Source organism: Cetorhinus maximus, unplaced genomic scaffold (genome assembly GCF_964194155.1).
Source record: "Cetorhinus maximus unplaced genomic scaffold, sCetMax3.hap1.1 HAP1_SCAFFOLD_612, whole genome shotgun sequence".
In the NCBI taxonomy this organism is placed as follows: domain Eukaryota; kingdom Metazoa; phylum Chordata; class Chondrichthyes; order Lamniformes; family Cetorhinidae; genus Cetorhinus; species Cetorhinus maximus.
Window position 1 is genome coordinate 172,501 of NW_027596554.1, and position 17,517 is coordinate 190,017.

General features: G+C 54.4%; 1 protein-coding gene across 1 annotated transcript in view; it reads left to right on the plus strand.

The window, feature by feature from the left end:
- LOC144674290 (sodium/potassium/calcium exchanger 3-like) overlaps positions 1-17,517 on the plus strand; it is a 170,042-nt gene that overhangs the window by 145,301 nt on the left and 7,224 nt on the right. Inside the window, exons 10-17 of the mRNA XM_078535717.1 lie at positions 3,130-3,155; positions 5,564-5,617; positions 8,349-8,488; positions 9,354-9,514; positions 11,053-11,278; positions 13,580-13,746; positions 14,464-14,578; positions 16,102-16,214. Coding sequence (XP_078391843.1) covers positions 3,130-3,155; positions 5,564-5,617; positions 8,349-8,488; positions 9,354-9,514; positions 11,053-11,278; positions 13,580-13,746; positions 14,464-14,578; positions 16,102-16,214 — 1,002 coding nt within the window. The remainder of the gene's footprint in view (positions 1-3,129; positions 3,156-5,563; positions 5,618-8,348; positions 8,489-9,353; positions 9,515-11,052; positions 11,279-13,579; positions 13,747-14,463; positions 14,579-16,101; positions 16,215-17,517) is intronic.

Here is a 17,517-nt window from a genome sequence, read left to right on the forward strand (position 1 = left end):
CCTCTTACTCTTAATGTACTTGTAAAATAACTTTGGATTTTCCTTTCTTTTACCTGCCAATGTTTTTTCATTCCCCCTTTTTGCTCCTCCAATTTCCTTTTAAGTTCCCCCCTACACATTCTATACTCCTCTAGGGCTTCCGCTGTTTTGAGCCCTCGGTATCTACCATAAGCCTTTTTCTCTTGATCCAATCCTGTATATCCCTCGACATCCAGGGTTCCCTGGATTTGTTGGTCCCGTCCTTTATCTTTACTGGGATATGTTGGCCCTGTACTCTCCCTATTTCCTTCTTGAATAAGTCCCACTGCTCTGACACAGATTTACCTAAACGTAGCTGCTCCCAGTCCACTCTGGCCAAATCATATCTAATCTTATTAAAATCGGCCTTCCCCCAATTTAGAACTCTGATTTCTGGCCCATCCTTGTCCTTTTCCATAACAACTAACAACTAACAACTAACAACAATCTAACAACAATAACAACAATCTAACTGAGTTATGATCACTATCTGCAAAATGCTCCCCTCTGATACCTCTCACCGCTTTCAAACACAGAAAAACGGTTCTCGAGCGAGATGCACCCTGGGGATTTCCTAACTACCTGCCTGACACCTTTCTTCTGACTGATGGTCACCCATTCCCTCTCTGTCTGCCCTTCCGTAAGCTGTGGGGTGACCATGTCTAAAAACGTGCTATCCATGAAACTCTCAGCCTCGCGGATACTCCTCAGTGTCTCCAACTGCTGCTCAAACTCCGAAACTCGGAGCTCAAGTAGCTGCAGCTGGTGGCACTTCCTGCACACGTGGTCAGTCAGAGCGCAAGGAGCGTCTAGGACTTCCCACATGTTGCAGGCGGCACATAACACGGGACTGAGCTGCCCTGCCATGACTCTAATTGAAAGAAAATCCCTTACTTTAAGTTAAATACAATAAAAAAACATTAAATTATTTATGTACTTTCAATAAAAACTAGAACTCTTACCTTTCCTTAGCTTAATCTATTTTAAATTGGAGAAAAACACTTACCCACTACTCACCAATCAGCTCTCACCTTTGTGCCGATGTCAGTTTTTGAAGTTTCCCTGCACTTGTGTGGTCCTGATCTCTCCACCGCTCTCTCGCACTGTCTTGTGATGCCACTCTCGTTATTTTCAACAAGATCTGACTGCAGGATGCTCTTCCCAGACAATGTGTGTGTGTGTGAGTGTGTGTGTGTATGTAGAAAGAGTGAGAGTGTGTGTGTGTGTGTGTGTGTGTGTGTGTGTGTGAGTGTCTATGTGTGAGAGAGAGAGTGAGTGTGCCTGTGTATGTAAGAAAGAGTGAATGTGTGTGAGAGAGTGTGTGTGTGTGTGTGTGTGTGCATGTGTGTGTCTGTGTGTGTCTGAGTGTGTATGTATGTGAGAGAGAGTGTGTGTGTGTGTCTGAGTGTGTATGTATGTGAGAGAGAGTGAGTGTGTGTGTGTGTGTGTGTGTGTGTGTACGTAAGAGAGAGTGTGTGTGTGTGTGTGTGTGTCTGAGTGTGTATGTATGTGAGAGAGAGTGAATGTGTGTGTGTGTGTGTGTACGTAAGAGTGAGTGTGTGTGTGTGTGTCTGAGTGTGTATGTATGTGAGAGAGAGTGAGTGTGTGTGTGTGTGTGTACGTAAGAGAGAGTGTGTGTGTGTGTCTGTGTGTCTGAGTGTGTATGTATGTGAGAGAGTGTGTGTGTGAGTGTGTGTGTGTGTGTCTGTGTGTGTCTATGTATGTAAGAGAGAGTGAGTGTGTGTGCGTGTGTGTGTGTGTGTCTGTGTATGTAAGAGAGAGTGAGTGTGTGTGCGTGTGAGAGTGTGTATGCGTGTAAGAGAGAGTGAGTGTGTGTGCGTGTGCGTGCATGTGCGTGTGCGTGCGTGTGCGTGAGTGTGCGTGTGTGTGAGTGTGCGTGTGTGTGAGACAGAGTGAGTGAGCGTGTGGGTGAGAGTGTGTTGGGGGGGCGTCTTTTATTCTTTTTTCGGGTTTAGTAACTAGTAACCTTACTCGTCCTCTGACTCCAGCAAACCTGGTTGAATTTGACTCTTTTTAAAAAGTGAGCACATTTGAACTGGGAAAGGTATCCACTGGAGAAAGAAGCAACCGAAGGGGTGGAATAAAAGGGGAAACAGCTCATCAACTGTTGTAACACCTTCATTTCCAAATCAAACTGGTTTTTCCTTTTGGCTCTGAGTCAAACTAGGGCCTGTGGAGGGGCCAGGGGGTCAGGTATGGCCTGTGGAGGGGCCAGGGGGTCAGGTATGGCCTGTGGAGGGGCTGAGGGTCAGGAAGGGCCTGTGGAGGGGCCGAGGGTCAGGAAGGGCCTGTGGAGGGTGAGGTAGGGCCTGTGGAGGGGCCGAGGGTCAGGAAGGGCCTGTGGAGGGGCCGAGGGTCAGGAAGGGCCTGTGGAGGGGCCGAGGGTCAGGAAGGGCCTGTGGAGGGGCTGACGGTGAGGTAGGGCCTGTGGAGGGTGAGGTAGGGCCTGTGGAGGGGCCGAGGGTCAGGTAGGGCCTGTGGAGGGGCCAAGGGTGAGGTAGGGCCTGTGGAGGGTGAGGTAGGGCCTGTGGAGGGGCTGAGGGTGAGGTAGGGCCTGTGGAGGGTGAGGTAGGGCCTGTGGAGGGTGAGGTAGGGCCCATGGAGGGGCCGAGGGTCAGGAAGGGCCCGTGGAGGGGCCGAGGGTCAGGTAGGGCCCGTGGAGGCGCCGAGGGTCAGGAAGGGCCCGCGGAGGGGCCGAGGGTCAGGAAGGGCTTGTAGACGGGCCTGGGAGTCAGGTAGAGCCTGTGGAGGGCCCAAGGAGTCAGGTAGGGCCTGTGGAGGGGCCTGGGAGTCAGGTAGGGCCTGTGGAGGGGCCTGGGAGTCAGGTAGGGCCTGTGGAGGGGCCTGGGAGTCAGGTAGGGCCTGTGGAGGGGCCTGGGAGTCAGTAGGGCCTGGAGTTGCCTGCATAGGAATCAGCTCCAGCCTAGTGCAGGGGGATGGGAGTCCTCTGGCCTGAGAGGCCGAGGGAGTCAGGGGCAGCGAAAGGCCTATGGAGTAGGGCCTGAGGGGCTGGAGGACAGCCAGTGAATGGGGACTGAGTTTAAGTTATATTATAAGTTGCCTCCAACCTCTGATCTGTTTCTTTTGCAGGTTATTCACGATGAAAAGGTTTTCTGGTGAGTGTTGATCTGCACATTTATCTGTGATCCTGATTCAAACTGATCCAATCTGTTACTGTCTGAAAATGTGGACACAAGTGGAATGATTTTAGGATGAACACCCCCAGTTATCAACAACACTGAGTGTGAGTCAAACTGAAATTAAACAACCTCACAGCCAGCAACAGGCGCTTAGAACCCCAGAATCAGTCTGAAGGTCTTGGGATTGAGTCCCGCTGACGCTATACCCACCCGCACTGTCAGAGGGTCAGTACTGAGGGAGCGCCGCACTGTCGGAGGGTCAGTGCTGAGGGAGCGCCGCACTGTCGGAGAGTCAGTGCTGAGGGAGCGCCGCACTGTCGGAGGGTCAGTGCTGAGGGAGCGCCGCACTGTCGGAGGGTCAGTGCTGAGGGAGCACCGCACTGTCGGAGGGTCAGTGCTGAGGGAGCGCCGCACTGTCGGAGGGTCAGTGCTGAGGGAGTGCCGCACTGTCGGAGGGTCAGTGCTGAGGGAGCGCCGCACTGTCGGAGGGTCAGTAATGAGGGAGTGCTGCACTGTCGGAGGGTCAGTGCTGAGGGAGCGCCGCACTGTCGGAGGGTCAGTACTGAGGGAGTGCTGCACTGTCAGAGGGTCAGGGCTGAGGGAGCGCCGCACTGTCGGAGGGTCAGTACTGAGGGAGCGCCGCGATGTTGGAGGTGCCGTCTTTCAGGATGAGACATTAAACCGAGGCCCCGTCTGCCCTCTCGGGTGGGGGTAAAAGATCCCACGGCCACTATTGGAAGAAGAGCAAGGGGGAGTTCTCCCCGGTGTCCTGGGGCCAATATTTATCCCTCACCCAACATCACTAAAAACAGATGATCTGGGTCATTATCACATTGCTGTTTGTGGGATCTTGCTGTGCGTAAATGGGCTGCTGAGTTTCCTACATTACAACAGGGACCGCACTTCAAAAAAAAACAGTCCTTCATTGTCTGTGAAACACTTTGGGACGTCCCGAGGGGGTGACAGGAGCCGGACAGATGGGGAGACGGGGAGACGGGGGGACGGGGAGACGGGGAGATGGGGAGACGGGGGGGACGGGGAGACGGGGGGATGGGGGGGAGGGGGAAACGCGGAGCCGGGGGGGAGGGGGAGACGGGGGGACGGGGAGCCGCGGAGACGGGGGGACGGGGAGACGGGGGGACGGGGAGATGGGGAGACGGGGTGATGGGGAGACGGGGAGACGGGGGGACGGGGGGGAATGGGGAGACGGGGGGAGGGGGGACGGGCGGACGGGGGAGACGGGGAGACACGGAGACGGGGGGACGGGGGGACGGGGAGACGGGGGGACGGGGAGACGGGGGGACGGGGAGACGGGGGGACGGGCGGACGGGGGAGACACGGAGACGGGGAGACGGGGGGATGGGGAGACAGGGGGACGGGGAGACGGGGGGATGGGGAGACGGGGGAGATGGGGGGACGGGGGGATGGGGGGATGGGGGGATGGGGAGACCGGGGAGACGGGGAGTCGGGGGAGACGGGGGGACGGGGAGACGGGGGGACGGGGAGTTGGGGGAGACGGGGGGACGGGGAGACGGGGGAGATGGGGGGGACGGGGGGATGGGGAGACAGGGGAGACGGGGAGTCGGGGGAGACGGGGGAGATGGGGGGACGGGGAGTCGGGGGAGATGGGGGGATGGGGAGACAGGGGAGACGGGGAGACGGGGGGACGGGGGGACGGGGAGACGGGGGGGACAGGGGAGATGGGGGGATGGGGAGACAGGGGAGACGGGGAGACGGGGAGTCGGGGGGACGGGGAGTCGGGGGAGACGGGGGGACGGGGAGACGGGGGAGATGGGGGGGACGGGGGGATGGGGAGACAGGGGAGACGGGGGGACGAGGAGACGGGGGGATGGGGAGACCGGAGAGACGGGGAGTCGGGGGAGACGGGGGAGATGGGGGGATGAGGAGACAGGGGAGACGGGGAGACGGGGAGTCGGGGGAGACGGGGGGACGGGGAGACGGGGGGGACAGGGGAGATGGGGGGATGGGGAGACAGGGGAGACGGGGAGACGGGGAGTCGGGGGGACGGGGAGTCGGGGGAGACGGGGGGACGGGGAGACGGGGGAGATGGGGGGGACGGGGGGATGGGGAGACAGGGGAGACGGGGGGACGAGGAGACGGGGGGATGGGGAGACCGGAGAGACGGGGAGTCGGGGGAGACGGGGGAGATGGGGGGACGGGGAGTCGGGGGAGACGGGGGGATGGGGAGACAGGGGAGACGGGGAGACGGGGGGACGGGGGGACGGGGGGACGGGGAGACGGGGGGACGGGGAGACGGGGGGGACAGGGGAGATGGGGGGGACAGGGAGAAGGGGAGTGTTTATTTCCGTGTAGCCGATGCTGGATGTACAATCTGGTGTTGGTTTGTTTTGGTGTGTTCTCAGGTGGGAGACCCTCATCATGACTCTGCTGTATGTGCTCTACATCATCGTGATGAAGTAAGATGAATATATCTTGTCCTTTCTAAAACATATTTATTAGCTCTGCTTTTCACAGTCGCTATGCACGTTGTGTTAGCACAGGGGCCACAATTACATCAGGCCATTCGGCCCATCTGCTGGTGTTTCTGCCCCACACGAGCCTCCTCCCACCCCCTCTCCATCTCCCCCCATCACCATATCCTCCTATTCCTTTCTCCCTCATGTCTTTATCCAGCTTCCCCCGCTTTGCATTCCCACTTTCAATTCCAGAGCTCAGGGTCCCAGGCAGCTGAAGGCACGGCCGCCAATGGTGGAGCGATGGGAATCGGGGGATGGTCAAGAGGCCGGAATTGGAGGAGCCCAGAGATCTCGGAGGGTTGTAGGGGCTGGAGGAGGTTACAGATATAGGGAGGGTTGTGGGGGCTGGAGGAGGTTACAGAGATAGGGAGGGTTGTAGGGGCTGGAGGAGGTTACAGAGATAGGGAGGGTTGTGAGGGCTGGAGGAGGTTACAAAGATAGGGAGGGTTTTTAGGGGCTGGAGGAGGTTACAGAGATAGGGAGTGGTGTAGGGGCTGGAGGAGGTTACAGAGATAGGGAGGGTTGTAGGGGCTGGAGGAGGTTACAGAGATAGGGAGGGTTGTAGGGGCTGGAGGAGGTTACAGAGATAGGGAGGGTTGTGGGGGCTGGAGGAGGTTACAGAGATAGGGAGGGTTGTAGGGGCTGGAGGAGGTTACAGAGATAGGGAGGGTTGTGGGGGCTGGAGGAGGTTACAGAGATAGGGAGGGTTGTAGGGGCTGGAGGAGGTTACAGAAATAGGGAGGGTTGTAGGGGCTGCAGGAGGTTACAGAGATAGGGAGGGGTGTAGGGGCTGGAGGAGGTTACAGAGATAGGGAGGGTTGTAGGGGCTGGAGGAGGTTACAGAGATAGGGAGGGTTGTAGGGGCTGGAGGAGGTTACAGAGATGGGAGGGTTGTAGGGGCTGGAGGAGGTTACAGAGATAGGGAGGGTTGTAGCGGCTGGAGGAGGTTACAGAGATAGGGAGGGTTGTAGGGGCTGGAGGAGATTACAGAGATAGGGAGGGTTGTAGGTGCTGGAGGAGGTTACAGAGATAGGGAGGGTTGTAGGGGCTGGAGGAGGTTACAGAGATAGGGAGGGTTGTAGGGGCTGGAGGAGGTTACAGAGATAGGGAGGGTTGTAGGGGCTGGAGGAGGTTACAGAGATAGGGAGGGTTGTAGGGGCTGGAGGGGGTTACAGAGATAGGGAGGGTTGTATGGGCTGGAGGAGTTTAGAGAGATAGGGAGGGTTGTAGGGGCTGGAGGAGGTTACAGAGATAGGGAGGGGGTGAGGAGGGATTTGAACACGAGGATGTGAATTTTGAAATCGAGGTGTTTCTGGACCGGGAGCCAGTGTGGGTCAGTGTGAGCACAGGGGGTGATGGGTGAAGGGGACTCGGTGTGAGTTCGGACACGGGGGCAACAGAGTTTTGGATGAGCTGAAGTTTACGGAGGGTGGAATGTGGGAGAGTCACCGGGAGAGCGTTGGGATAGTCGAGTGTGGAGGTAGCGGAGGCGCGGGTGAGGGCTTCAGCAGCTGATGAGCTGAGATGGGGGTGAATCCGGGCGATGTTCTGGGGGTGGAAATGGGCGAATAGGAGGTCGGAAGCTCACCCCCCGGGTTCGAATGTGACACTAAGGCTGTGAACAGACTGGTTTAATCTCAGACTGTTCCCGGGGGGGGGAGAGAGGGATGGAGCCGGTCCCTAGGGAACGGAGATCGGAGCGGGGACTGAAAACAATGGCTTCAGTCTTCCCGATATCGAATCGGAGGAAATTTCTGCCCATCCAGTACTGGATGTCGGATAAGCAGCCGGACAATTCAGAGAGAGCGGAGGAGTGGAGGGATCTGGTGGTGAGGGACCGCTGGGCGAGGGAGCTGGTGGTGAGGGATGGCTGGGCGAGGGAGCTGGTGGTGAGGGACCGCTGGGCGAGGGAGCTGGTGGTGAGGGACCGCTGGGCGAGGGAGCTGGTGGTGAGGGACCGCTGGGCGAGGGCAGTGTACACGCGGTAACTGACTCTGTGCCTCCAGAGGGTGTTGCCGAGGGGCAGTGTGGAGATGAGAGATGGGGTGGGGACTTGGGATTGACCCTTGGGGGGCAGCAGAGGTAACGGTGTGGGAGCAGGGGGCTGGTGACTCTCCGCCCAGGATTCGACCGATGAGAATGGAAGGCAGAGAGAGCAATCCCACCCAGCTGGACCACAGCGGAGGGGCGTTGGAGGAGGATGGTGTGGTCACCCGTGTCAGAGGCTGCGGACAGGGCGAGGCGGATGAGGGGGGGATTGTTTACCCTCCTCACAGCCGCACTTTGTATCTTTGATAAGAGCGGGTTCAGTACTGAGGCTGGGAACGAAGCCGGATTGGAGGGATTCAAACACGGGACCCTGGAAAAGGCGGGAACCGACTTGGGAGGTGACAACACATTAAGTGGATTGGGCGAGGAAAGGCAGGTTGGAGGTTGGACAGGAGTTTGCAGGGGCCGGGGAAGTTACGGGCTGTTGTGTTCTGAGGGATGGGGTGAGGGCAGCAGAGTTAAAGGAGAGATGGACAATACCTGAAGAGAGAGGACGGGGAACAATCTCGGTTAAGCTGGGGCTCAGGAGGGGAGGTCGGCAGTTCTGGGGGAGCAGGGTCAGCAGCACAGGAGCTGCCTCACCTGAATGGGATACCCTGACTGTTCCTCTGCTATTTCTCAGATACAATACCAGAATTCGCAATTACTTTGTGGGGCTGAGTTGCATTCACCCAGAGAGATCAGGGACTGAGGAGCCGACTGCACAGCAAGCAGCAGAGAGCAACCAGAAATATCCAGCTACTGTCGTCATATTACAAACAGGTTCGAGAGAAATATCTATATGTAAAATTTACCGTGCTCAGTATCTAACCCCATGCTGGTCCTGTCCTGGGAGTGTTTGATGGGGACAGTGTAGAGGGAGCTTTACTCTGTATCTAACCCCGTGCTGTACCTGTCCTGGGAGTGTTCGATGGGGACAGTGTAGAGGGAGCTTTACTCTGTATCTAACCCCGTGCTGTACCTGTCCTGAGAGTGTTTGATGGGGACAGTGTAGAGGGAGCTTTACTCTGTATCTAACCCTGTGCTGTACCTGTCCTGGGAGTGTTTGACGGGGACAGTGTAAAGGGAGCTTTACTCTGTATCTAACCCTGTGCTGTACCTGTCCTGGGAGTGTTTGATGGGGACAGTGTAAAGGGAGCTTTACTCTGTATCTAACCCCGTGCTGTCCCTGCCTGGGGAGTGTTTGATGGGGACAGTGTAGAGGGAGCTTTACTCTGTATCTAACCCCGTGCTGTACCTGTCCTGGGAGTGTTTGATGGAGACAGTGTAGAGGGAGCTTTACTCTGTATCTAACCCCATGCTGTACCTGTCCTGGGAGTGTTTGATGGGGACAGTGTAGAGGGAGCTTTACTCTGTATCTAACCCCGTGCTGTACCTGTCCTGGGAGTGTTTGATGGGGACGGTGTAGAGGGAGCTTTACTCTGTATCTACCCCGTGCTGTACCTGTCCTGGGAGTGTTTGATGGGGACGGTGTAGAGGGAGCTTTACTCTGTATCTACCCCGTGCTGTACCTGTCCTGGGAGTGTTTGATGGGGACAGTGTAAAGGGAGCTTTACTCTGTATCTAACCCCGTGCTGTACCTGTCCTGGGAGTGTTGATATTGTGTCTTTGCTTTTCCCGATTACAGACCACGGAGCAGAGAGCAATTCGGTGGTGATGGTGGATGAATTGTTTTTGACCTCGCCTCACAAACTCAGCTTCCCTGAGGCCAGTCTGAGGATAATGATCACCCGGCACTTTGGGCCCAGGACCCGTCTCAGTATGGCCAGCCGCATGCTCATCAATGAGGTAGGAGGCTCTATTGATCCCCAGCACATGGAGCAGGAAAGTCCCAGGCTTCATTCGCGGCCTAGTGACTGGATCCATCTCCCCTGGGCTGACAATTGTCCTCAGGACCTCTAAATCAAGTCAATTGGGTGGAGAAGTGGGCAGAGGGGTACATGGGTAGGGGCAAATAGCCAATGGTGCTGCTCCTGATCACTGTGCACTGACAGCTTTGTTTGTGAGAAGGTGAGCTGTTCTGAGCTAGTCCTTGTTACCTCTGGACTCTAGGTGTGGCTCTTGGTGACTGGCCAGAGACACTCCGGTATCTGCTTAAAATGTATTTATTGCTTTGGCATCTAAACAGGTTACAGAGTAGGCATGTTGCTTCTGGGCATAGTGCTCTAACCTCTCTCTCTCAAGTCTGACACATGCCTGACTGATGTCAGTGATACATCATCATCTACGTCAATTATTGGCACATCCCTTCTGTTAACCCTTTACACTGTATGAAGCAGTCTGTGCCCTCACACAGCAAGACCTGGACAATATCCAGGCTTGGGCTGACAAGTGGCAAGTTACATTCCTGCCACACAAGTGCCAGGCAATGACCATCTCCAACAAGAGAGAATCCAACCATCGCCCCTTGACATTCAATGGCATTAATATCACTGAATCCCCCACTATCAACATCCTGGGGGTTACCATTGACCAGAAACTGAACTGGACTAGCCATATAAATACTGTGGCTACAAGAGCAGGTCAGAGGCTGGGAATCCTGCAGAGAGTAACTCACCTCTTGACTCCCCAAAGCCTGTCCACCATCTACAAGGCACAAGTCAGGAGTGTGATGGAATACTCCCCACTTGCCTGGATGAGTGCAGCTCCCACAACACTCAAGAAGCTCGACACCATCCAGGACAAAGCAGCCCCGCTTGATTGGCACCCCATCCACAAACATTCACTCCCTCCACCACCGACACACAGTAGCAGCAGTGTGTGTACCATCTACAAGATGCACTGCAGCAACTCACCAAGGCTCCTTCGACAGCGCCGCCCAAACCCACGACCGCTACCATCTAGAAGGACAAGGGCAGCAGACAGATGGGAACACCACCACCTGCAAGTTCCCCTCCAAGTCACTCACTATCCTGAGTTGGAAATATATCGGCCGTTCCTTCACTGTCGCTGGGTCAAAATCCCGGAACTCCCTCCCTAACAGCGCTGTGGGTGAACCTACACCACATGGACTGCAGCGGCTCAAGAAGGCAGCTCACCGCCACCTTCTCAAGGGGCAATTAGGGATGGGCAATAAATGCTGGGCCCAGCCAGCGACGCCCGCATCCCTAATTTTGAAAAAAAGCTGGTGATGGGATTGGGATTACGATGCCACCACAGTTGAAAAGCTCTGGCTGTGCTGTTGGTTGAAAGATTGGGGAATGGGTATTTGTTGACAGCCGCAGCTGCTGAGGGGCCCACCCTCTACAGTGAGTGTCAGCGGCCTTGGCGGAGGGTGCGGGAGAGGAGTGGTCGGAAAATGACCCTCTCTGTAACCCTTCCCCCAGAGGCAACGTCTGATTCGAAGCCAGGCGGTGAAACCGGAGCCACAGGTTTCCCTCAGCATCCCGGAGAAGCGAGCGGTGGAGAACGGCGCTGGTGCCGGCGCCGATGTCGAGCCGAGCCGAGGGGACGAGGCGCCGGATGGGAACGGAAACGCCGGAGAGGCTGAGGAATCTAACAGGAAGGGGGAACAGGAGAATGTCGGGCCACTCATCCCATTTAAAGTACCAGGTAACAGGAGTCTGCCTAATATCCCACTCTCCCAGTCTAATATCCCACTCTCCCAGTCTAATATCCCACTCTCCCAGTCTAATATCCCACTCTCCCTGTCTAATATCCCACTCTCCCTGTCTAATATCCCACTCTCCCTGTCTAATATCCCACTCCCAGTCTAATATCTCACTCTCCCTGTCTAATATCCCACTCTCCCTGTCTAATATCCCACTCTCCCTGTCTAATATCCCACTCTCCCTGTCTAATATCCCACTCCCAGTCTAATATCTCACTCTCCCAGTCTAATATCCCACTCTCCCAGTCTAATATCCCACTCTCCCTGTCTAATATCCCACTCTCCCAGTCTAATATCCCACTCTCCCAGTCTAATATCTCACTCTCCCAGTCTAATATCCCACTCTCCCAGTCAAATATCCCACTCTCCCAGTCAAATATCCCACTCTCCCAGTCAAATATCCCACTCTCCCCGTCTAATATCCCACTCCCAGTCTAATATCTCACTCTCCCAGTCTAATATCCCACTCTCCCAGTCAAATATCCCACTCTCCCAGTCAAATATCCCACTCTCCCAGTCAAATATCTCACTCTCCCGGTCTAATATCCCACTCCCAGTCTAATATCGCACACTCTGGGTCTGATATCCCACTTTTCCAGTCTAATATCCCACTCCCAGTCTAATATCCCACTCTCCTAGTCTAATACCCAACTCTCCCAGTCTAATATCCCACTCTCCCAGTCTAATATCCCACTCCCAGTCTAATATCCCACTCCCAGTCTAATATCCCACTCTCTCAGTTCAATATCCCACTCTCCCAGTCTAATATCCCACTCCCAGTCTAATATCCCACTCTCGCATTCCAATGTCCCATTCCCAGCTTAATATCGCTCTCTCCCAGTTCAATATCCCACTCCCATTCCAATATTCCATCACCAGTCCGATATCCCACTCTCTTGGTTCAATATCCCACACCCAGTCCACTGTCCCTCTCTCCCAGTCCAATATCCCACTCCCAGTCTAATATTCCACTCTCCTAGTCTAATACCCCACTCTCCCAGTCTAATATCCCACTCCCACTCTAATATCCCACTTTTCCAGTCTAATATCCCACTCCCAGTCTAATATCCCACACTCCCAGTCTAATATCCCACTCTCCCAGTCTAATATCTCACTCTCCCAGTCTAATATCCCACTCTCCCAGTCTAATATCCCACTCCCAGTCTAATATCCCACTCCCAGTCTAATATCCCACTCTCCCAGTCTAATATCCCACTCTCCCAGTCTAATATCCCACCCCCAGTCTAATATCCCACTTTTCCAGTCTAATATCCCACTCCCAGTCTAATATCGCACACTCCCAGTTTAATATCCCATTCCCAGTCAAATATCGCTCTCTCCCGATTCAATATCTCACTCTCCCAGTCTAATATCCCACTCCCAGTCTAATATCCCACTCTCCCAGTCTAATATCCCACTCTCCCAGTCTAATATCCCACTCTCCCAGTCTAATATCTCACTCTTCTGGTCTAATATCTCACTCCCAGTCTAATATCCCACTCTCCTGGTCTAATATCCCACTCTCGCATTCCAATGTCCCATTCCCAGCTTAATATCGCTCTCTCCCAGTTCAATATCCCACTCCCATTCCAATATTCCATCACCAGTCCGATATCCCACTCTCTTGGTTCAATATCCCACACCCAGTCCACTGTCCCTCTCTCCCAGTCCAATATCCCGCTATCCCAATCTAATATCTCACTCGCCAAATTGAATATCCCACTCTAACAGCCTGATATCCCTCTCTCCCAGTCCAATATCCCTCTCTCTGAGTCCAATATCCCACTTTTCCAATTCAATATCCCACTCTTGCATTCCATTTAACACTCCCAGTCTAATATCCCATTCCCTGTCTAATATCCCATTCCCAGTCTAATATCCCACCCCGTTTAATATCCCATTCCCAGTCTAATATCCCACTCTCCCAGTCTAATATCCCACTCTCCCAGTCTAATATCCCATTCCCAGTCTAATATCCCACTCTCCCAGTCTAATATCCCACTCTCCCAGTCTAATATTCCATTCCCAGTCTAATATCCCACTCTCCCAGTCTAATATCCCACTCTCCCAGTCTAATATCCCACTCTCCCAGTCTAATACCCCATTCCGTCTAATATCCCACTCTCCCAGTCTAATATCCCATTCCCAGTCTAATATCCCACTCTCCCAGTCTAATATCCCACTCCGCCCAGGCAATGTCTTTGTCCCCTCAGCTGTGACCTGAATTCCTCTTTGATCCACAGATGAAAGATGTGATGTGGTGAAATGGCTGATTTCCTGGCCCCTGTCGTTCCTGCTTTACTGCACAGTTCCCAACTGCTCCCGAGCTCGCTGGGAGAAATACTTCATGGCCACATTCATCTGTTCCACCCTGTGGATTGCGCTCTTCTCTTATATTATGGTCTGGATGGTAAGAATGGCAAATTATTCGGACTGGACATCTCACCCCGTGCTGTACCTGTCCTGGGAGTGTTTGATGGGGACAGTGTAGAGGGAGCTTTACTCTGTATCTAACCCCGTGCTGTACCTGTCCTGGGAGTGTTTGATGGGGACAGTGTAGAGGGAGCTTTACTCAGTATCTAACCCCGTGCTGCACCTGTCCTGGGAGTGTTTGATGGGGACAGTGTAGAGGGAGCTTTACTCTGTATCTAACCCCATGCTGTACCTGTCCTGGGAGTGTTTGATGGGGACAGTGTAGAGGGAGCTTTACTCTGTATCTGACTCCGTGCTGTACCTGTCCTGGGAGTGTTTGATGGGGACAGTGTAGAGGGAGCTTTACTCTGTATCTAACCCCGTGCTGTACCTGTCCTGGGAGTGTTTGATGGGGACAGTGTAGAGGGAGCTTTACTCTGTATCTAACCCTGTGCTGTACCTGCCCTGGGAGGGTTTGATGGGGACAGTGTAGAGGGAGCTTTACTCTGTATCTAACCCCGTGCTGTACCTGTCCTGGGAGTGTTTGATGGGGACGGTGTAGAGGGAGCTTTACTCTGTATCTAACCCCGTGCGGTACCTGTCCTGGGAGTGTTTGATGGGGACAGTGTAGAGGGAGCTTTACTCTGTATCTAACCCTGTGCTGTACCTGTCCTGGGAGTGTTTGACATTTGGTGTGTTTGTTCCTGTTTCCTAGGTAACAATAATTGGATATTCTCTCGGAATTCCCGATGTTATTATGGGAATTACATTCCTGGCTGCCGGTACCAGCGTTCCAGACTGCATGGCTAGTCTCATTGTGGCCAGACAGGGTAAGTTGTGAGGGGTCAGAGGGTGTGTGATTTCACAGTGTGATGAACGGCCATGGTTGGGGTATCCGATGGCTGCCACTCTTTCTGCAGGAGTGCCTTTTTGTCTGTGTTGTTTTCTCCGGGTGCAAGATCGCCCGACTCCACTCTGTCTCAGCTCATCGGCTGCTGAAGCCCTCACCCACGCCTCCGCTACCTCCACACTCGACTATCCCAACGCTCTCCCGGCGACTCTCCCACATTCCACCCTCCGTAAGCTGCAGCTCATCCAAAACTCTGCTGCCCCCGTGTCCGAACTCACACCGAGTCCCCTTCACCCATTCACCCCCTGTGCTCACACTGACCCACACTGGCTCCCGGTCCAGAAACACCTCGATTTCAAAATTCACATCCTCGTGTTCAAATCCCTCCTCACCCCCTCCCTATCTCTGTAACCTCCTCCAGCCCCTACAACCCTCCCTATCTCTGTAACCTTCTCCAGCCCCTACAACCCTCCCTATCTCTGTAACCTCCTCCAGCCCCTACAACCCTCCCTATCTCTGTAACCTCCTCCAGCCCCTACAACCTTCCCTATCTCTGTAACCTCCTCCAGACCCTACAACCCTCCCTATCTCTGTAACCTCCTCCAGCCCCTACAACCCTCCCTATCTCTCTAACCTCCTCCAGCCCCTACAACCTTCCCTATCTCTGTAACCTCCTCCAGTCCCTATACCCCTCCCTATCTCTGTAACCTCCTCCAGCCCCTACAACCCTCCCTATCTCTGTAACCTCCTCCAGTCCCTATACCCTCCCTATCTCTGTAACCTCCTCCAGCCCCTACTACCCTCCCTATCTCTGTAACCTCCTCCAGCCCATACAGCCCTCCCTATCTCTGTAACCTCCTCCAGCCCCTACAACCTTCCCTATCTCTGTAACCTCCTCCAGCCCCTACAACCCTCCGTATCTCTATAACTTCCTCCAACCCCTACAACCCTCCCTATCTCTGTAACCTCCTCCAGCCCCTGCAGCCCTCCAAGATATCTGTGATCCTCCAGATACAGTAGTGTGTGAGAGTGAGAGTGGGTTACAGAGACCTCCCCCTCTACCTCTCACACACCCCTGTATCTGGGGCTAAAGAGACCTCCCCAGATACAGGAGTGTGAGAGAGAGTGGGTTAGAGAGACCTCCCCAGATACAGGAGTGTGAGGGAGAGGGGGGGTTAGAGAGACCTCCCCAGATACAGGAGTGTGAGAGAGAGAGAGGGGGTTAGAGAGACCTCCCCAGATACAGGAGTGTGAGAGAGAGAGAGGGGGTTAGAGAGACCTCCCCAGATACAGGAGTGTGAGAGAGAGGGGGTTAGAGAGACCTCCCCAGATACAGGAGTGTGAGAGAGGGAGGGGGTTGAAGAGATCTCCCCTGATAGTAGGGATAGATTTAAAACCTTTTAGAAGATGGGACCAGGTGCCTCTGACGGTGAGCCTTTCAGTTTTTAATAAGCCAGCACATTCAGACTAGACTAACCTGGTTGAATATCTGCTTCTTTCTAGGTATGGGTGACATGGCTGTTTCCAACTCCATTGGGAGCAATGTGTTCGATATACTGCTGGGCCTTGGAGTTCCCTGGATGCTGAGGACACTGTTCCTGAACTATGGTTCAGTGGTGAGTCTCAGAGAATCTCAGAATCACAGACTCTCACAGCCCAGGGGGCAGCCATTCAGCCCATCATTCCTGTGCTAGCCCTTTGAAAGATCTATCCAATCAGTCCCACTCCTCCCCTCCCCGCTCTCTTTCCCCCTTTTCTCCTTTCTCGAGTATTTATCCAATTCCCCCCCTTTTGAAAGTTCCTATTGAATCTGCTTCCACCGCCCTTTCAGGCAGCGCCTTCCAGATCACAACAACTCGCTGTGTAAAAAAAACATTCTCCACATCTCCCCCTCTGGCTCTTTTCCCGATTCTCTTCAATCTGTGTCCCCTCTGGTTACCGACCCTCCTGCCACTGGAAACAGTTTCTCCTTATTCACTCGATCCAAACCCTTCCTGATTTTGAACGCCTCAATTCAATCTCCCCCTTAACCTTCTCTGCTCTAAGGAGAACAATCCCAGCTTCTCCCAGTCTCTCCACATGAACTGAGGTCCCTCATCCCTGGGAACGTTCTAGTAAATCTCCCTCCCCCGCATCCTCTCTGAGACCTTGACATCCTTCCTAAAGTGTGGGGCCCAGAATTGGACAGGATCCTCCCGCTGGGGTCTAACCCGTGTTTGGAAAGGGTTTCACATCTCAGCCTTGTTTCTGTATCTGTGTCTCTCTGTGTAAAGCCCAGGATTCTGTCTTCCTGTTTAACAGCCTTTCTCTACTCGTTCTTGGTCAGGATTAGCTCCCTTGGATGGCTGGGGAAGGAGCTGGACTGTGCCATGTGTTCCTGGGCAAGGGCGAGAGGAGGGTGAGGCCTCAGTCCTGATCCCCCGTTGGTCCTGAGGTCAAGCGGCTACTCTGCTCGGCAAGGAGTGGCGATGGACTGGTCAGGTCCCAGCCCGTTCTCCCAGTCTGAGTGCAGACCATTCAGGTTGGGGGGGGGCCAAGGAACTGTTTGCTTGCTGGGTCCGAACCGCTGGCGATGGCCGGGGAAGCGAGAGAGCAGGGTGGGCACACCCAGTGCCCGCTGGTCTCTGGCTGATTCACCAGCCCGTTCGTCACCACCCTCACTGAGTGGAACATGGCTACACATACAGGGTTCACACACACACACACTCACAGTAACCACCTCAGGACCTCCCAAAACCTTTCACACACAGTGGAGGACTTTTTCTGTTGAAGTGTGGTCACTGTTGTAATGTAGGAAACTCAGCAGCCCATTTACGCACAGCAAGATCCCACAAACAGCAATGTGATAATGACCCAGATCATCTGTTTTTAGTGATGTCGGTTGAGGGATAAGTATTGGCCCCAGGACAGTGCGGCGCT